This window comes from Nothobranchius furzeri, chromosome 10 (assembly GCF_043380555.1).
Source record: "Nothobranchius furzeri strain GRZ-AD chromosome 10, NfurGRZ-RIMD1, whole genome shotgun sequence".
Taxonomy (NCBI): Eukaryota; Metazoa; Chordata; class Actinopteri; order Cyprinodontiformes; family Nothobranchiidae; genus Nothobranchius; species Nothobranchius furzeri.
Window position 1 is genome coordinate 34,415,491 of NC_091750.1, and position 21,827 is coordinate 34,437,317.

A 21,827-nucleotide genomic window follows, 5' to 3' on the forward strand; every position below is an offset into this window, starting at 1 on the left:
TCAACATGGAGCAGCGGATCTACTCAGAGCCCTTCCCAGATTACCAAGCTTCTCACCCTATTTCTAAGGGAGAGCATGAAACTGTTATCATAAGACTTAATTCTTCTGGATTACTAATTTGAGAACATTTGTGTTATAAACAGAGAAGGAAAATAAACTGCAGCATTTCCATCTGTTCTGTTTTGTCTTTTGTAGTTGCTCTCTGAAGTTCAGGTGAATGAATCTACATCGTTTTGTTAATAGTTGAGGACACGATCACAGCATCTCACCAAATAGAGTGATGAGTGAGTTGTTAAGCTATAGATGTGTGAAATGTTTACCCGTTCATGAGTAGATTCACTTCAAGTCAGTTTTTCTAGGTTTAGTGATTCTCTGGGATCAGAACAGGGCCGGCTCTAGGTAATTTGGTGCCCAAGGCGAGACTGCCCATGTGCTTATTAAAGAGATTAATAAAGATCTAATTTAAGGAGGCATCAGCATGACTCTGACTGTTTTTTCTGTTTTTGTCTTTTTCTTTCTGACTGTTTTGACAAAGATGCGTACAGCCTTGAGCCTTGAATGGAAACGTGGCCCCACACTGAAAACATCCATTAAACAGCACGTAAGCAGGTAAAACCTCTGATGCATCTAAAGCTCCCTTTTGTATTTCCTCTTTAAAAAATGTTAAACAATTCTGTCGCACACACGCAAGGAGCGATTATGCTGAGGCACGCCTCCACCCACCAGCATGCTCGGCCGAGGCCGCCCAAACCAGTTATTTACGTCTGCCGCTGTTCCCAACCCTAAGCCACAACCGTGCAGCACTCGATTCACTGACAACATCACCTCCTGTTTCTCTGCCTTTTCTCATCTCCACTGTCACCTGATGGCTTCTGCAGTTGAAGGTGCGCAGCAGCACTACACCTCCGGCCGTTGTGGCGCAGCTAGATTCCTCGTGGGTTTTGTTTTATACAGGAACACGGCTTTGTTTTGTTTTTGTTTACAGTGCACTGTAATGCGTAAGGAATTACAAACGTGTTGCAAACAGCCAAAGTGCCCATGTCAGTCTCAAAGAGTCACTTTGAATTTAAATGAACTGCTGGTGAACCGGGGAAATTATTAGATTCATTAAAATGTCATAAAAGTTCAGATCTTGGTTATGGTGAAAAGTGACTTTTTGTCTGGTGAAAATGGTGACACTTGTCATTCGATTGCATCAGATCTGTATGAATCTTGTGGAGGATGTAGTCTACGATGTCCACTCTCAGCCTGAGGTGGAACGGCGTTGAGCAATCAGAGGGAGTTTGAGGAATTAACCATTGAATAAGGTGAAAAGTGAGTTATTTGACAAATTTGTCATTTTTGAATGCATTTTATTTTGAAAATCCCCATCAGATTTGAATGATACGTGCGGAGTTCACTTACTTGCAGAGGGCGTTTCAGCGTGGACAGGAGGTGTGGAGGGGATGAAGGAGGGGAAGAAGAAGGAGCGCAGCGATCGCTCGGTGTGGAGGGGCGACCGCTGCGTGGGCAGGTTCTCACAGCTCCCCACGCTGCTGTGGATCTTAAGGTTCAAGGGCTTTGTCTTCTTCTTGGCTCTGAGGGGAAAACGGGACAATAAGATACAAATAATGAGATTAAAATAGGAAAAAAGGTGTACATAGAGAAATAATCCCATTATAGAGCAGCCAGAGCAGCTCTACTGTAAGACATTGCTGTGGAAACGTTGTTTATGCCTCTTTTCTCTCTCACTCACTCACTCACTCACTCACTCACTCTCATTCATTCATTCATTCAATCATTTCTTTCTCATCCCTTGGTATAAATAAACTCTGTGAACAGAAGTTCGAGACATTTTGCCTCGTGCATTGTGCCACAGTTATAACTGTTGGACTCGTCTGCTCACTGCCTCCTTTTCCTCGTCGACTACAGGAAACGGGTTATTGATCAACATATTGATAAATTCCACGACATACGTGTTGCATGTCGAAAACTGGAATAGGAATGGTCCTGCTTCCACATCAGCAGACTCATTAAGGTGTGTTTTTTTTAACAGAGATGAAAAAATAAATAATCATTTTATTGGAATAAGTGAAAATAAATAAATGTGTAAAATGATGACGTGCACTGGATGTGATACAGCTGTTAGAGGAATAGTCCTTTTAGAGAGGAAGAGATCAAGATACGTGATATTATGGGGTGAACGGCAAAACAGGTTATAAGTCATGCATTAAAGACTCAGAATAACAACGTGACGACCGTTTGGCAGAACGAAGATGAGCTTTAAGCTTTTGGTACAGAAATACACGGAAACGGGTGATGTCGCATGCCGAGGATCCAGAACTCCTTCAGTCACGTCTTCCTTAACCTGAGATGAATCTTTTACACGGTTTATCTGACTTTTGTACAGTTTTCCGTCTGATTAAAGCACTTCTGGAATTCCACGCTCCACTCCGCTAACCTGCTCCAGCTAAAGCTAACTGCACAGCTCTAATCACATCACTGGGAAATGAGAATTGAGTCATCGTTTCTCCGGGATACTGAATACACAATAATTTATTTTCATAACTGCAGCTCAGGATAACACGAGGTGACTTTGTGGGGATAATTAGCAATGCAAAGTGTACCCTCTATTGTCCTTCATTAGAAAAATAATCCATGCACCGTTAATTAGCTCTCGGTGCAACTTTTTATAGTCGCATCATTTATTTTTTATTCAGTTTGTTTTTATAGCAACGAACACTTTACATCTCATAAAATCATAATCTTGGTTTAGTTTAACTTTGCTTTTAATAAGTCCATCCGAATATATTTAAATGTTTATTACAAATAAAACATGCATTCTGTTTACTCTTGTGCTCATTTCACACTCAGCTGTCTCTTAATCTGCATCATTATTTAATGAGCTGAATCTAATATAAACTGTTTTAATGAAGTTAATTGTAAATAAAAGCCTACGTCATTTGACTGATACAAAAATCTGTTCAAAAAGCTTTCAACCAGCAGTCGGAGGTCAACTATGTTGAAACTACTGTTATTTAAGCAAGGACAAGCAAAGAAAGACAAAGAAAGCCTCTTTAGAAAAACTCCCATCGTGTTTTGAAGGGTGTTAACATTGTATTGGTGTGAAATAAGACCCAAATGCATTGAGAGCTATTTTTCCTTATAGCACCAGGGAAAGAAATTCAGTTGTAGGACATGAACAGTAGCCACCAAGCACTGACCTGTTCAGTTCAATTTAATATTTATAAAGCGCCAAATCACGACAAGAGTCGTCTCAAGAACCTTCATTTCAATCCAGGTCAGGTCATTAAGCCAATCAGAAAAAAGTTTCCTATATAAGGAAAGCAGCAGGTTGCATCGAGTCACTGACTAGTGTCAGAGTCTTTACAGCAATCCTCATACTAAGCAAGCATTTAGCGACAGTGGAGAGGAAAACACCCTTTTAACAGGAAGAAACCTCCAGAGGATCCTGGCTCAGTATAAGCAGCCATCCTCCACGACTCACTGGGAATGGAGAAGACAGAACACACACACACACACACACACACACACACACACACACACACACACACACACACACACACACACACACACACACACACACACACACACACACACACACACACACACACACACACACACACACACACACACACACACACACACACACACACACACACACACACACACACACACACTTCTTCCGGCTCTTAGAGGGTGCAGACGCTTTTCTTCTCCTCTCCTCCATATCTTATCCTCAAGGCCTTTGTCTGTGTGTGTGTGTGTGTGTGTGTGTGTGTGTGTGTGTGTGTGTGTGTGTGTGTGTGTGTGTGTGTGTGTGTGTGCGGCTTCTGCATTTTTCTGGAAACCGAAATTCACTAAAATGGAGCTCGTCAGTTGGTCTCTCAACGCGATTGATAAAATATTTTCAACGATGAGAACGGGAGAAGGGGCTCCCATGTCCCTCCAGGACAGACCAGCTGTCTGTGGAGGACTCTGAAGACGTGTGGATATTCGTGGTGTTGGTGTCGGGTTTCCTGCTGATCGGCATTGGAGGCTACCTGGCTTACCGGAAAATTAACGAGCTGTCGAGGAACACTGGCCTGATCCCGGAGCTCAGGGATGGTTTGCACCGCGCTGTGAATTCACAGACTCACATAATGGTCGAGATGAATCGTAAGCTTGGGACTTTGGCCGAGATTCATTATTGGCACAAAGGATGGATGCCATCTAGGAGAGAGTGGATGAATCAGCACGGATTGGGATAGATTAATGTCCATTATTGGGATTTTGAGAGGTTGAGGACCAACAAACTGTAAGACAGAGAGGAAATTATCTCTGTCTGGCCCCAAAACTATTTCTAATCGGAATCTGGCGTCCTTGAGCCGGCAAGTAAAGTGTAGAGATTAGAGCTTAATTATGATGGCAGGTCCCAGCTACACCTGGACTATCCATTAGCATATCAGTCTTGCTGAATATAAATGCCGTTTCTCCAAATTAAAGCAATTTAGTCATTAGGTAATTTTGTATAATTCCACAGAAATGCATTTAAAGTACCAGTGTGTATTTTCCTGGCAATAGGGCCAGTAGATATCTGAACTGCTGCAAGCAAGCGGTGTTTTTGTGTGGGAATAAGACCTGACCAATGGATGCCCATTAGGGTCAAAATGCCCTGGGGAGTACAAACTTCAGCAAAATGACAAGCACATCAGACTCCCTTTCATCACTGGTAATGAGTAAAGAGGTAAACGTGTAAAACAACAACATTTATTCAAATTCAATTCAAATTCAAAAACGCTTTATTAATCCCAGAGGGAAACTGATTGCTGTAGTAGCTCAGAATAATAATAATAATAATAATCAAGTCATCAAAGAGGTGTTGTATATTACAACGGCTGTTGGCAGGAAGGATCTCCAGTAGCGGTCAGTGTTGCAGCCAAACTGAAGAAGCCTCTGACTGAAGACACTCTTCCGTTGTCGGACAGTCTTGTGAAGAGAACGCTCAGGGTTGTCCATCATGTTCTTGATTCTCTGGAGAATCCTTCTTTGCATGATCTCCTCCAGTGGTTCCACAGTCGTCCCCAGAACAGAACCAGCCTTTGTTATTAGGCTGTTGAGCCTTTTCAGGTCCCTGCTTCTGATGCTGCTACCCCAACAGACGATGGCTGAAGAGATTACACTCTCAACAACAGACTTGTAGAAGATCTGCAGCATCTTGCTACAGACATTGAAGGACCTAAGCGTCCTCAAGAAGTGCAGTCTGCTGTGTCCCTTCTTGTAAACGGCTTCGCTGTTCTTTCTCCAGTCCAGTCTGTTGTCCAGGTGAACTCCAAGGTGTTTGTATTCCTCAGCCACCTCCACTTCTTCTCCCATGATGGAAACAGTGTTTGACTCCACCCTGTTTCTTCTGAAGTCTAAAATCATCTCCTTTGTTTTGTTCACGTTCAAGATCAGATGATAGTTTCCACACCATGCCACAACGCGCTCCACCAGCTCTCTGTACTCAGCTTCCTGTCCATCTCTGATACACCCGACAACTGCAGAGTCATCTGAGTATTTCTGTAGATGACAGGTCTCTGATTTGTACTGGAAGTCTGAGGTGTACAGGGTGAAAAGGAATGGTGAGAGTACAGTCCCCTGTGGTGCTCCCATGTTACTGATGGCCTGGTTTGATGTGCAGTTCTTCAGCCTCACAAACTGTGGTCTGTTTGTCAGGTAGTCTTTAATCCAGGCGATAGTTGAGGCCTCCACCTGTGTCTTCTGGAGCCTCCAGCCACCATATGGATGGTGAAAGTTTGGTAACTGCTTGTTACAAATCAGTAAATGCATTTTGTCCTTCAGGGCTCCAGTAGAAGGAAACATAGCATCTAATATGGCGTCGCTCTGAGACTTAGACCCACCCCCTTGTATTTTAGACCTGATTTTTATGGTTATATGTTAAGAAGCTGCCCGTATTTTTGAACAACTGGGCATCTTTTATTTCATTTTCAACAACATTTTGATAGATATTTCCAGAGATTAACAATAAAAACTACACACTGTCCCTTTAAAGTTGGACATTTACTATTTTCTGTCGGTTCTTCTGCACGATCCATTCTTTTTTTTATCTTAGCTCTGTTTCTCTGACTCAGCTGGCTGTTGCCACTAATCAGCACGCGTCTTTCCTTTAGTGATGAACTGCCTCACTACGTCTCCTCGGTTTCTGTTCAGTGTCAAATCCTTATGTCATCTCATTAGTTCACGTCGAGTCAAGTTGTAGCTTGTTTTCTGCTGCTGACAGTCGGACTTTCAGAGCGCAGCTGCGTGACACAAGTGATGACAGGGTGCAAGAAGAACAGAAAGCAAACCACGGAGTCGTCTCTTTTAAAAAGCAAAACGACGAAACAGATCACGCGGGATGATGCAGAGATGGGTGGAGGACAGGAGGCCTTGTTCAGGACGTTGTTCCTTGGAAGAAGCGGGTTTGATGTGGAAAAACTTGAGTTATAAAAGTAGAAAATCAAAGTTATGATGATTTCGGACTTATCATGTAAAATAGGAGTCATTAAGTGTTAAATCCCACAAGAATTTTTCTCCCATGTCAGTCTTCCACTCTCTTTACTGAGTCATGCAATTAGACCCGTAAACCAGCCCGGCGCTTCACTCCCATCTCCTGCAGTGAGGAGGCCGCCTGCAGGTTATCACTTCATACAGCTTTTGTCAGTTATTCTGATTAGCCCACTTTAAGCAATTTGAATCTAAATTAAGTCATTCATCTCCCCGCATGCATGCCTTTATCCTCTCCTCGGATGATCCGTAGACGTGCGACGAGGGGGAAGGTAAAAATGAATACGGAGGAAAAGGGAGAGGATTCCCAATTTTTGGTGTGGGCAGGCTCGGAGGGGGTCGGGAAGGGGGAGCTGGCTCCATGAAGGCTTAATCATTCTTTCAGAGTTGAAGGAAAGACCGAGCTGGAGAGGGGAGGTGGGCGACTCGTTGTGCGTCAAGAGAAATCAGCAAAGGTTTGAATAGTTTGCTCGTCTTTAAACGATGCGTCACTCACAGATGGAAATCACCGCAGGTTTGTGTCACATCACGTGTTTTTATGGGCCATTTATTCCCTTTTATCCCCTTCGGGTCCTCGGAGCCCGATAGGAAGAGCACGGCAGCATTTTCACGGTCACGCAGGTAACTCAGCTATAAGGAGTGTTACCTGATGCATTCAGTTTAATAATTGTATTACATTCAAATGAAAGGTCAGTTCGGTCCATTGAAGTGTCTGGAAGTGCAGCTTTGAGCCCATCCCCCACATTATTGTAAAGATCACGAGTCACTAGAGAGAAATCATCAGGTGTGTGTGGCACCAGTGAAGATGTTGGGTTTGTCGTGCCGTCGTTTCTGGGATTTGGAGGGGTGTAAGTTAGGATTAAAAGCTTTGTCTTTCACTTTCTTGATGGTTTCCAAAAGAGGAGATTTGCTCTTCACGATATGCAGGCAATTAAAACCAAAAAGGAGATCCGACATTCACGCACACACGCACTCATCCACCCACTCGCTCCATCTCCACTCACAGATACACTAATTACAGTGACACCTTCAAGTAAAAGTCCCATTTGACCAAGGACAGAGGTGAGAGCAGCAGAGTGGTGATCCTTCAAGCGGCGCTTTTCCATTAGGTTCTGACACATCGAGACGGGGTCGTGAAAATTATAAAATCCCTTCCCCAGACGCGTCGCGTACGCCGACAATGATGTCGTTTCCCGCAGCTCATCCGAGTTCTTTCTAATTAACACGTGTGCCCATCCAGCGGGGTGAATTACCTGCAGCGATCCATCTACAAAAGTCCACTCTTCCATCAGGATTGTTCAAGACGGCTCTGCAGAGACCCACATGGCGCCCTGTTGCTTTTTATGCAAATGCAAACGAGGAACAATATCTCTGGCAGCCGCTGTTCTGGGCTTCTTTAATGGGAAAAAATGACATGAAGCTGGCTGGAATAATGATTACAACGGAGAATTACTGGGAGCCCTTTGAGCAGCTTCATCCAAAGCAGGTGCTCCTGCTTTCAGAAGTCTGCAGCATCAAACCTGGGCTGAATGAAAGTGGACGTCTGGCAAGGCGTCCAGAGGCAGCGCTGGAAAGCCAACACCACACCTAGTTTAAAGTGAACCGCACACATCTCCGAAGACACCGATTCAGATGTTTCCAGAATGGATCGTTTGTTATCGATATAAAATCTGTGTTTTACTTGTTGACGTGTGGGGGGAAATGATGAAGGGCGTGTGTTTCATTCTCAGGAGGATTCGTCAGCTTGCATCGTTGCCTCTCAGAGTTCAAACCTTCCCATCATGACTTCCAAAGTGGACACCCCAGGAACGCAACGGCGTAGCTAAAAATGCGTCAGACAAAGCAGAAAGACAAGCCGTCGAATGATCAAACGATAAATATCTGCAGGTTAGCTGACTTATGGAGACGGGGAAAGAAATGAGAGCAGCAGCGAACTTGCTTCAGTTGAAGAGTTTTGGCTTCCTGTTCAAGTTATAAAAGAATCATTTCCGTCATTTCACAAGAAGTTGGATCTCCAAATAAAGCTGACCTGAAAGATTCATCTGACGTTTAATGGAAAAAGATGACCGAACAGGGCTGATCAACTCCAGGCCTGGTGGGTCGGTATCCAGCAGGTTTTGGTTTTAACCCTGCTTCAACACACCTGATCTCAGTCAGCAGGTGATTAACAGGCCCAGTCCCGATACTCACACTTCCACCCTTGTGCCCTTCAATTGCACTATCCTGGCCAGGGGTGGGAGTGCGTAGAGCGTCTCGATGCTCAAATGCGGGAGTTGATCACGCCCCTTCTGCACCCTTGATCCGCACTCCACCCAAGTCCACAGCCATGCGGACTTGGGTGGAGTGTATTACCCACAGTGCATTGCTGCGGGAGAAAAGGCTCAAGTGCCTTTTCTGAAAATATGTATTTTCTAATGAAATTAGTTCAATTAGTTAATTTTTTTGATTTCGGAAAAGGTAGAACGCCTTCTCCGGGTCAGGGATGAGGTCCTGCCCCAAGTGGAGGAGTTTAAGTATCTCGGGGTGTTGTTCACGAGTGAGGGAAAGCTGGAGAGTGAGATCGATAGGTGGATTGGTGCTGCATCTGCAGTGATGCGGGCGTTGTACCGGTCTGTCGTGGTGAAGAGAGAGCTGAGTCAGAAGCCGAAGCTCTCGATTTACCAGTCGATCTACGTTCCTACCCTCACCTATGGTCACGAGCTTTGGGTAGTGACCGAAAGAACGAGATCACGGATACAAGCGGCCGAAATGAGTTTTCTCTGCAGAGTGTCTGGGCCCTCCCTTAGAGATAGGGTGAGAAGCTCTGTCATTCAGGAGGGGTTCGGAGTAGATTCGCTGCTCCTCCACATCGAGAGGAGCCAGTTGAAGTGGCTCAGGCATCTGGTCAGGATGCCTCCTGGATGCCTCCCTGGTGAGGTTTTCGGGCATGTCCAACCAGGAGGAGACCTAAAGGTAGACCCAGGACACGCTGGAGGGACTATGTCTCTCACCTGGCCAGGGAACACCTTGGGATTCCCCCGGAGGAGCTGGTCCAAGTGGCTGGGGAGAGGGAAGTCTGGGCCTCTCGCCTTAGGCTACTGCCCCGGCGACCTGACTCTGGATGAGTGGATGAAAATGGATGGATGGATGGATGGATGGATTAGTTCATTTTAGGATGATATGCTGATGCTCTGAAACTTTTAGATGAAGCAGCAATGAATGTAAATTTATTTCAAATAATTGTTCGCTTGTTTCTTTGAAAGTTGTTAATAAAGGTTTTTAAAAAAAGTATCACAGCGACCGGCATCCCGGCACGCGTTCCACTCGAAGCCTTGCTGCGTACGTTCTCCAGGTGCACTTTGCTGAAGACCGCAGAGCGAGTGTTGGGATCGGGCCACAGGCTTCTGCAGAGCCTGATGAGCTACTGCTCAGGTGATCAAACCACTGAATCAAGTGTGCTGGAGCAGAGAAATGGCTAAAACGTGCTGGATACCAGCCCTCCAGGCTGAATAACCCTGATCTCTAAGATGATTGTGTATTTAAGTCCCAACAGTGGCTAGTTGACGTATTTCTGCATTTATAACTGAACAGGTATCATGAGAACCGGATGTTTGGAGAATTAGTGACTAGTTTAAGTTCAAATAAAAATATTTTCCATCTCCACATCTTTGTTTTTTAGAAGCACAAGAAAGTGTTCTATAGTACCCGACCGATCACGAAGTTCATCCCCTTTTATCTTTGACAATCTGCTTTTGAGATATGGATTGCTGTCAGAAAGACTCTGGAGGCCACGAGACCGAGTTGAGACTGAAAATGGGTTTCTAATGTGAAGTGGAGGCGGAGTAGAAAGGGCAACAGAAACGACGGGAATTACGTTACTGACAACGACATACGCTGGTGGGGATGAGCTACGACATAGCCACAGCTGTTCTGAGGCTCGCTGATGGAAGCAGGACTGCACCACCGGTCCATCAGACCAGCACCTGCAGGGATGGCAGGTTAAGGGAGCCAGGTTCAAGCCTACAACCTTCCCATTACTGGACAACCTGCTCTTCCTCCTGAGCCAGGGGTGGACTGGCCTATCTGGACTTCTGGTACTGTCCCGGTGGGCCGCTTAGCCAAGTGGGCTGCTCGCCCAGCGTGGGCTGACACCACTCCACAGTTGGTGCAGAACATTAGCTACATGGTAACCCGAAGCTAACAGAGTTTTCCCAGGAGTTTTTAGCAAGAAAAACGCGGTAGAGCGATGACGTAGGAGTTGTTTTACCGCGTTAGCATGTAGCTAATGTCCCGCTGAACTCCGCCCGTGGAGAAGGAGCTGATCTGAAGGCCAGGGCTCCCGGTCGCAGCGGTCTGGCCCTGCTTGTAATTTAACAGTCCCAGTCCATATTAGACCTCACACTCGGCCTAGAGACGAGTCGGCGGGCCGCAACACCCCCACCCCCACTGCTCCCCCAATGGGGAGGGCCGACGATTTGTAAAAATGCCAGGGTCGAATTTTGGCCCCAGTCCACAGAGCTACTGGAAAAGAGAGCAAGACTGAGACAGGCACACGACGGGTGTGGTGGGAACTTAAAGATCTTTACTTGAGACCCGGAAGGACCAGCCAGACGTGAGATTATCTGACAGGAATGCAAGCTTTTGTCATCGACAAGCCAACAAAGCTCAACTTCTCAGTCTTATATAAGCTGACACGTGAATGAAATAAGATATAATCAGCTTCAACGTTAAAAATAGACGGAAGGAGGAAGGATGGAAATTATTTTCAGAACTCGGCTGGTCCAGGAACAATTTCAGATAATTGTTTCTTCATGTCACGAAAGCATTCCAGAGCAATCCAAGCAACGTCGTGTGAAGCTTAAAGGGTGATGACGCAACTGTTCCTGACTGACTGGTGTGAGATGACATTTATGAAGTAGTGAAAGCTCTCTGGTTAACTGGAAATACTCTGAAAATGTAAAGGAAATGCTCCTCACTCGACTTACCAGAAATCAGACGAAATGCTCGTCAGAGAGCTTTCCTACAGCCGGGAAACTCAACGTGGTGAAACTTGTTCAGACCCTCCGCTTCACTGAAAATATACACCTGACTGTGATTTAAGCTTTGAACGGAGCGTCAGAATCCATCAACGTAATCTCAAAACGTTCCTTCCAAAAGTAAAGTGAGCTCGTTTTTGGTTTAGGATTTGTTTTCCTCGATGTCGTCTACGTTTCAATAAGAAGTTCGAAACTTGGAAGCAGAGTTGGTGACGGTGCAGTAAACAAGAGGCTGAGAACGTTTTATTGTTTCTGTAAGAAAGTGCATGTTCTGTTGTTTTATTCTAATTCAGAAGATGAATTTTGTGCCTGCACAGTTGTTTGTGGAAACTCTTTATCCGTCGGCAGGTTTGAACAGAAGTGGAACTAAACAGGTGTGCTGACTCTTTATGCACATTTTCCACAGGCACCATTTTAGCATACATTAGGGATACCTGTCGTCTCTGATCATTTGTTGTCTGAGGAAGCATTGTTCTGTCCAGCAAAAACAGTCTGTGTTTAAACGATAACACAGCTAAGGATGGGGAAATGGCAATCAACGATTCCTCGGTGCTGCAAAAGGCTGAATTTGTGCAAAGTGGTGGTGAAATATTCTGAAAACCAGCTTTTAACTAGACTTTTTTCATGAGTCTCACTAAATAAGTTACCTTGTTTGCTGCTACAAGAAAACTTTGTCTCCAGTGTTGTCTCAGAATGAATGATACGCAAAGCCTGAAACATCTAAAAAGTTCTTCAAGCTGGAGTCGATATGCCCCTTAATATAAACGGAGGCCAGGCGTGACCTTAGAAGTATATCCTCAATCAATCAAAGATACTTTATTAATCCCAGAGGGAAATTAGAGTTTCAGTACACACAATTCAGAGATCAGACGTACATGGGCAAGACACGTGACTTGGATTGGTGACTGTGGTCATTCACAACCCTGAGTCACGCTACCTTAATAGAGATCAGAGGGTTACATGAGGACTGGTTCAGGTGGAGGGAAAAAAAGGCACTTCAGAGTTACCCTCCACCAGGAGGGCAGCTTTGCTCTGCAAAAAAACACCTCAGACAGAAATGCAACAGACTTCAGACAACATAAGTGTCCACTAGGTGGGGTGGTGGGTTGGGACTATCAGTTCCTGCAGCCACTACCAGCAGCACATGTCACATCAGTGTGGATGGGGGAGGAGCATTGAGGGTTGGAGGGTTACAGTGATCCTGGAACGTTTCAGCAGCCTTCCCGCAGTCCCTCCCAGGCTGGGATAGGAGGCAGAGTTGAGTTGCCATAGCGACAGCACATTCCACATATCTTCTGAGGGGGGAGTTTTCGTTGGAGCCTTGCAGGCTCAAGGGCACCAGATTCCAATTAGAAATTGTTTTGGGGCCAGACAGAGATAATTTCCTCTCTGTCTTACAGTTTGCTGGTCCTCAACCTCTCAAAATCCCAATAATGGACGTTAATCTTTCCCAGTCCGTGCTGATTCGTCCACTCTCTCCTTGATGGCATCCATCTTTGTGCCGATGAATGAATCTCCACCAAAGTCCCAAGCTTACGATTCATCTCGGCAATTATGTGAGTCTGTGAATTCACAGCGCGGTGCAAACCATCTCTGAGCTCCGGGATCCGGCCAATATTCCTCGACAGCTCGTTAATTTTCCGGTAAGCCAGGTAGCCTCCAAGGCCAATGAGCAGGAAACCCGACACCAACACCACGGATATCCACACACACATATCCTGCTAAAACAGCTCCTGCTGCACCACAACAGGCCAGAGCAGGGCTCCCATTACTGCTGACGAACCTCAGATCTGTCACTCCACGAACAAGACACCAATGTCTCAGCTCCTCTGCTTGAGGCAGAGACTCACTTGCATGCTGGAGGAAACATTCCACCTGGTTCGGATCAAGAACTTTACTCTCAGATTTGGAGACGAGACCCTAAGCAGAGGAGCAGCAGGCCGACAGGCAGGGTAGGCACTTGCCTGGGGCCCCCCAAGCCAGAAAGGGGCCCCAAAGGGCCGGCAAATTGAACCAAGTCAGCAGCGGGACGATGAAACGCTGTTATTTGAAAGCAGTGGGCGTGTTTCCATTGCCAGAACTTCAGGGTAAATTCTGGGATGAGAACACTGAATGGGAGATACGATGTCCCGGTCTTCAGCGCTTTCGGATATTTGCACTGACGTCAGAATGTCGCGACTGCTTTGGTAGTGAGTGATGTCACCGATCAGTGCCAAAAAGCGTCCACAGTCACATTATTAAAATTAAAGGCATTTATTCTGCTGATGTCGTAATTTAATCCATTCAGACGAGAGCTGCTGTGTGATGTAAAATGTGGCGTTCAATGACCAGAGGAAGATCTGTTTTTACTGCACTGTGTGAAACAACAAAGCCCCGTGAATTAGGTTGTTGTGGAGGAATTTCCCCGTGTTTTCCCGTGTTAGGAGTTTCATTTTAAGCGTGATGGGGGCTTTTTCCCTTCAAGGGTTAGGGCTTAAATTTTACTACTGCCAGTTGTTCTAGATGACGGCTGCTGATGTCATTTTCTACTGAGTTACAACCAATCAGTGTGAGTTAACCAAAAGTTCTGCTCAGCTACTCCGCGGGGCCGTTCGGAGCACCTACCCCAGATCAGGTACTCAGAAAGTCCCTGAAAACGGCCGTTTGCCCAGCCCAGTCAAGTGGAGAAACGCTCATCCCGGGAATTCCTTTAAATTTACCCCACAGTTCCGATAATGGAAACGCACAAACTGTTGGCTGTCCCAGTCTCCGAGGGGAGCCAAACCCCTCCCTCGACCGTGCTCGGCCCGTCTGAGAACCAAACTCACATGACCCCCTCAGCAGCTCTCAGGTACAAATCAAACCAACACGGTTGTGATTAGATTACGCTGTTTCCTTCTTTAAAAAGCAGGGTTAGGGTTAAGAAGAACCGGTTTAAGCAGCCTCGCATTGAAAACCAGACATCCATTGTCCTCTGCTTATCTGGGAGAGCAGCTTAAGCAGGGCGGCTCAGACTTCCCTCTCCCCAGCCGCTTGGGCCAGCTCCTCCGGGAAGGCGTTCCCTGGCCAGGTGAGACACATTCCCTTCAGCGGGTCTTCCTTTAGGTCTCCTCTCGGTTGGACGTGCCCAGAAAACATCACCAGGAAGGCATCCTAACCACTCTCGAGCCACCTCAACTGGCTCCTCTCAATGTATTGAGACGCCTTCGCTCTTCAAACAACCCACATTGTGCACGTCTGTAACTTTCCATCCTGAGCTGAACTGGATGAATTTCTACAGAACGAGATAGTTTTTGTGGCCAATCTGCACGGCTGTTTTATGCACCAGCCTGCTTATCTGTCACGTGCACACCCAGCAGGTCTACGGCGTCTCTCCTCTGGCCAGCGTTCAGTCGAGCCCGAATCCGTTTTCTCTATTCTGCCAGAATGAAACCATTGCTCAACCCATAAACTCTCTAATCCAAGCATTGAAGCAACGGTGCTCGATGTGAGCTGGCTATCTGACCCTCAGCTTTATGGGTTAAGAGGTAGTTTAGAAGCACAGGCACAGTGGTAAATGACAGCAACCCCCCAGAAAAGAAACAGGGGGCTGCAGGAAAATATGGAACTTGGTGCTGATATGATCCGTCGCAACTTGTAACGTTAGAGTGAAACATGGAGATGAGAGCCTCCATCTGATGGCTGGAACGATAAACAAGAGTAATAAATACCTTTAGTAAAATCCTTCTGCTCCTACTTTGGAAGAAATCATCCGAGAAGAAGAAGAAGAAAATATCATTTCTAAAGCGCCTCTCAAGATAAAAACCACGAGGCGCTTCACAAAAACAAAAAATGTAAAAATATAAAAAAGCATTTAGAAAATGATTAAAAATATATTTAAAATGAGCAAAAATAGACAATTGTGATTAAAAATGTTAAGAAAGAGAGAGAGTGAACAGGAAAGAGGGAAATCAGTGGATCCTGAGGAAGGTGGAATAGGTGGGGAGAGCAGAATAAAGAGAGAGAGGTGAAGAAGGTCATACAAAAGCCAGCTTGAACAAGTGAGTCTTCAGCTGCTTTTTAAAGGAGACCACTGAGTCCACTGATCTCAGGCTCAGGGGGAGAGAGGTCCAGAGTCTGGGGGCCACAGCTGCAGATGATCTGTCACCTTTGACCTTTAGCCTGGTGCTGCACAACCAGTAGGCTTTGATCACTGGACCTCAGGGACCTGCTGGGGGTGTAGGCACTAAGAGGATCACCAATGTAAGACGGTAAGAGCAGTAAATGTTCCCCTCATTTGTTAGAGAGGCATCTGACCGAGTCGAGTTCGGGAGGAATCCCCACCAACCTTCTCAGAAGTCTGAGATTAGACTTCAAGGAATGTTTTATTTCTAATTAAATCCAAGATGAAACAAGAGTTCCTGCAAAATGACTTCAACGCAGTTTCAGACGAGGCAATCTTTCACAGATCATGTTGTGTTTTTTTACAAAGAATGGCTCAACTTTTTAGGATAACATCTCCCGTCATCTCCCTGCAACAAGCTCTGTCTCATTTACAAACCACTGCAGGAAAGCCAACACGTCTAATAAATCAATTCTGCAGCAACAACTGTGGCATTTGTGCTAACCTCTACTCTTAAATACTCATAAATTCATAATCGTGACTCCAATTTCTGGGCTGTTGAGAGAGGAAGGCATGCGCACTCATTACAGTCAACACGAGTAAATGGATGGAAAGGAGGGGCGGCGGCGTCTGGGTGTCAACGACCTGGTGTTGGCATCCCCTCTAACCTGAATTATCATCAGCAGCAAAGGGGCCAAAACCCCTGATTAGCATGGATGAGCTTCAGTCAACAGAGGGAACACTTCCCCTCTTTCCTCACTCACACAAGCACTTGTGCTATTTTGCATGCATGACGCTGTGAAGTCCACTCCACTCCAGTGATAGTCCCACGCATCCAAACAGAGACCCAAACATGCTCCAAGGTCAGATTTCATCGGATAATGTGCACGTGTGTGTCCCGTGTTTCGTCTAAGGAGTCCTGCGTTTCCCTCTTGATCTCAGGCAGTAAACATGCCCACAGCTTACTGATGGGTTCGCAAGACTAAGCAGCAAGAAGATCAATTGAAGTCAACTGAGAGAAAAAAAAGCTTGGGCTTTTTTAGCGTTTAGGGAGCTGGAGATGTTTTTCCGATTTTAGGAAATACTTCCGAGTGTTGCATGTCTAATCCCATGTTGGACAGCTCCGGATAGACCCAGTCAACAGCGTAATTCCTGTTTCAAACCAGTGCACAAGGTGTATTAAACTTCAGGTAACCATAAAGCCTTCTTCTGCAGCAATCTAGGCGAACAGTTCAGTTCCAGAGCTCTGAACCTTCACCGTCACGCTGAAGTAGGAGCCCTCCGACAGGTGGTTCAGCCACTCAGAGAAAGAGTTTGCCAAACAAAAGTTTAAAAGGATTCATTAAGACAGTCACCTTTTCAATAAAATACCAGAAAGGCACAGAAATGTGAGCCTAATGCAGCAACAATTAGATTTTTATACAGACATTAGCTGCTGACTGATGGAGATCTGGCTGTTAGAGGCTTTAACCCTCTGGAGGCAGGTGTTAAAACCTGCCTACCTGGTTACTCCACACACGTATTTCATGAGCATTTTTAACTCAGAAGTTCCCCTGAAGGACTTAGCTGTTCGTCCTTTAATCAAAACTTGTTTTGAGCCTGAGAGGGTTAAAAACGCCCCAAAACACGAAGCAAATGCTCATTCTTCTGGTCAGTAAATCAGTGCAGGATGGGAGTGTTGATGTGTTGGTGGAAGCTAAATGAATGAAGAAATAAAATCACACAGATGTCTGCTGTCGTGGTGAGATGTCAGGAACATCCGGGTCAAACAGACATGGAACACTCAAGTCCAGGTGTTCCCACCTGAGGTAGAAGAACTCCCACCAAACCTGAATAGAGGATGACGACGGGAGTCATCACACCCACCTTCCAACTTGACCAACTCGTCTTGCTAAAAGAGCTAAAATTATCTGGAATCTGTTCCAGGAAACACAAAACATTCAGTTTCTGCAGAGAAGGAAGTTCCACAAATTGTTCTCTGAAGTGTGAAGAAGATCGTGTAATCAGAAAGAACACCGTTTCTGGATGCCAGACACCAAATACTTCCTTATCCACGATCCAGCAGGCCGGTTCGTTAAACCTCCTCAGGTGACCGAGTCACACGAGAAGGTCATGAAAAAACAAAAGTTCAGCGAGCAACTTGAGCTCCAAACATTAGTCGGTGCCATGGCTGGGACTATTGTCTCGTCTGTCCAGGTGTTAAACTGAAGCCGCTTTCATAAGACACGCCCTGCCAGAAAAAACTGCCGCCACGATGTTTCTCATGAACGCGCCGTGGCAACGTGGTGATGCGGGAATTTTGCGGCTTTCGTGCTGCCAAACTAGGTTTATCACAAGGCCAGACTTGGCTATCAATGCGGACTTGGGTGAAGGGTATTACCCACAATCCATTGCTGCAAATACTGATATTTATTCATGCTCCGAATGCTTTAGACTAAGATTTAATGTGAACAGCAATAAATGTAAATTAAAAAGAAATAGTTTGAAAGTTGTTAATAAAGACTTAAAAAACTAGCACAAACAGCCGCCGGCAGGCGTCGTGGTTGATGACGCAATGCCCCCTGCTCCAATTTGGCAATTATTTGCACACTTGTGTACTACGCACTCGAAGCTTTATGGGCTCGACACACGGGAGGCGACGTCGCCTCTCCTCCATTCATTTTCAATGAGACATGCGCGACAAAGCGATAATCGCGGGTCTCCCTCCTACCAAGCGAAACGCGAAAAACGTGCGTGTGAAATTTAGCGCTCGTGCACGTGTCGTGCACAGGCGACCCAGCGACGTGATCCCAGAAAGTTGAAATATTTTCAACTTTTCGTCGCTGTCGCTCGGACGAGGACCAATCAACGGAGGTTTCATTCACTGACCAATGAGCGGGCAGGATGCTCCGGACATCTCCGAGCAAACGTGTATTTTCTAATGACATTAGTTCATTTTAGGATGATTTGTTGATGCTCTGAAACTTTTAGACGAAGCAGCAATAAATGTAAATTTATTTCAAATAACTTTTTGGCCATTTGTTTAAAAGTTATCAATAAAGGTTTTTGAAAAAAGTATCACAGCGACCGGCATCCCGGCATGCGTTGCACTCGAGGCCTTGCTGCGTACTTTCTCCAGGTGCACTTTGCTGAAGACCGCAGGGCGAGTGTTGGGATTGGGCCACAGGCTTCTGCAGCGCCTGATGAGCTACTGCTCAGGTGATCAAATCAAAGCGTCATATCTACCGCTTTTTTAACTCTGAACCGCTTAAATAACCTTAATTCCCTCCAACCTGACACAGCCAGTCAAAACAACGGAAGATTGGATTTCGCCATGGAACAGAAGGCGCCGCCGGCTTTGCCGCCGGCTTTGCCGCTGGCCGCTGCCGCCGGTTTCCTCCCGTGTGTCTGGTAATAAAAATCGACAGCGACAAATTTAGCTGATCACGGCCATTTGTTAGCTCCCGTGTATCGAGCCCATTACTGCTCACTTCTTCCAAGAGCACTTTGCTGAAAACCGTAGGACACAGCACGAGTATTGGGATTGAACCTCAGGAATGATTTAGGAAAAGACGGCAAAGATTTGAGGAACTACCGTCACTTACAGGCTGGGCAGGTCTTTGAATGGACTTTTGACTGAAAATGAAGTGAAGTGGACCCAAACTGTTTCCTTAGATGGGCAGGAAGGACATGCACTTTTACACAAACCTGGCTACGTTAGTTCATGGTTTTGGTCTTGAGCAATATCCAGCGATAGTCCGAGGAGGTATACGCCTTAAAGCAGCAACAGGTTTTAATGGCGTGTTGGTCTAAAACCAATTCAGGGACAGGTATAAACTTACTCAACCTCAGTTAATACCGCAAAACACGAGAGGTAGTTTGGTGCAACACAAAACCTGCTTCCAAGTTTTAAATTGTGCATCTGAACCCTAAACTAACAGTGAGTTTGACAGGAAGATGCGGACTTGGACGAAGGGTTTTACCCACAATTCATTGCTGCGATCATTGATATTTATTCATGCTTGGTCATTCGGAGTTAATTCCCATCTGCTAAAATACTTTCATCACCCTGTTGTTGGCTCTGTTGTCCACGGTGCTGTGGTCTGTTGGGGTGCAGGCAGCAGGGGCGCCTCCAGAAAATTTTGATGGGGTGGCCAGAAGGGGCCAAATACATTTTTGGGGTGGCACACCAAATTGGTCCTTGTGGTAACTCTTGGAGAGTTCAGCCTGTGGCGATGTATTACATTACTTCTTTATTCTTTTTTTTAAGACAGTATGTATCCAAAACATTTAACTTAAATTTTACAAACAAACATTTCAGAAAAATACATATCAGCTAATTTTATTTTAAAATGAATCTTTTTAAAGTTAATTCACCTGTTGCTGTGTTCACAAAAATCTATGGAGATAAAAACTTTGTTTAAATGGTAAAAGACAGAAACATGTGTAATTTTTTATTCTGATCATTTCTTTACTCATTAATTGTATTATTGTTATATTGTTTTACAATAATGTCTTGAATAAACCAGATCAATTTATGGTTTGACTGAACATTAATTTTATTTATTAACACTGGCATTTCCCGGGGGGGGGGGGGGGGGGGCAATTTTCTAGGGGTGGCCACCCTTGGCCACCCCTTGGGGCAACTTTGGCAGGCGGCTCAGACAGAGATAGGAAGACATGGAACAACCTAGTTCACAAAGCTAGCTCGGTTCTGGGCTGTCCACTGGATTTGGCTGAGGAGACGTGTGAAAGGAGGATGCTGGGGAAGACGACCTCCATCTTAAAAAGCCCCTCCCACTCGTTCCACCGTGGAAACCATGGACAGCTCCTTCAGAGACAGACTGAGACATCCCAGATGTAAAACAGAACGCTGCCGCGGGTCATTCACCTCTGTTTAACTGGTGCTGGCATTATCCTGGTTCACAACAACATCAATATAATGTTCAGTAGGAGTTCGGTACTCCCGCAACACCAGATTTACATTCTCTTACAGTATGTGCGTAGTTCTGGAACCCACGTTCTTCATCTTTATTTGTGGTTTTTGGTGGTCGATGGTTACAATACTAGCTCACTGCCTGTGTGTATACACATGTACCTTTGTTATGATTTTTATTCAACCTACTCTCTAAAGTGTTGGTGTTGCTGTAACAAGTGAATTTCCCCGCTGTGGTCTATTCTACAGATGAACTTGTAGTTAAATACCACTTGTTTGCTGCTTGGACGTAATATTTATTCCCTGCTCTTCAAAACGAGCCTTACAACTTTACTCCAATGTTCTTTTGCAACACAGATAAAACCAAAATACCCTTAAACATCTACAAATTAGAGACGGCTGTAAAATAACACATCGAGAAGACCCGCACAATGGAAGGGGTGAAGTTGGAAAGCGAAGAAACGAGAGAGCAAAAAGGGAAAGGGGTAAAGGAATATACGATGTGTTCACGAGCTCAGTGAAAGCAAACAGCTCAATTAGTCATGGAAGGAATGCAAATTTGCTTCCCCGGAGTGTTGCGTGGTAGAATTACCCCGAGAGAAGAGAGCGAATCATGCCAACCTCCGGCACCATGTGATTTATTAGCAAACATCCAATTCAATAAGAAGGTGCTTAACATTCAAAAAGCTGTGAAAGTCTCATAAGGTGGCTTTAACTGTACGATATTAGCATTCCTACTGGGGGGGAGGAAAGACACGAGGCAGGGAACAACAGAAACGCCCACTTTACCCAACTAATCTTGGCGTGACGTGCCGAGTGGGTCGGTGACAGACGGAAACTCGCTTGGCCTTTTCCAAAAGCGCCTGTTTCTTCTCATCAACAGACAATGAGGTTCACGTATTGGCACTCGAGTCCAAATAGCCTCTCCAGTTTGAAAAGGGCAGGGAGGGAGGAATAAAGACACAAACGTGAGATGCAGAAACGCTTCAAGATGACCAAAACAGAGTTATTGTTGAGCGGTTAGGAACCTGAGTGGTGATGGCTATGCACAGCAGCAGCTACCTAAACTAAACAGCATCATGGAAACCTGCGCAGGAATGATTTATGTCAAACCTTTACAGGTAAAAACAAGATTTTTATGTCCCAAAGAAGTGTCGAAGATGAAAGATTTTTGTTCATTTATGCATGCACATGTGCGTTTCCATAGCACGGTTCCACGTTATGGAAAAAGTCAATGATTGAAAAAGTTTTCCAGCATTTGTTCCATTTTGTGTTGACACTGAACTTG

The 21,827-nt window shown here is 45.4% G+C and overlaps 1 protein-coding gene across 4 annotated transcripts in view; it reads right to left on the reverse strand.

Annotated features, from left to right (window-relative positions):
• ksr2 (kinase suppressor of ras 2) overlaps positions 1-21,827 on the reverse strand; it is a 134,188-nt gene that overhangs the window by 72,064 nt on the left and 40,297 nt on the right. For all 4 annotated transcript variants that reach the window (XM_054730262.2, XM_015960538.3, XM_054730260.2 and 1 more), the window contains one exon: positions 1,405-1,577. In XM_054730262.2, coding sequence (XP_054586237.2) covers positions 1,405-1,577 — 173 coding nt within the window. The remainder of the gene's footprint in view (positions 1-1,404; positions 1,578-21,827) is intronic.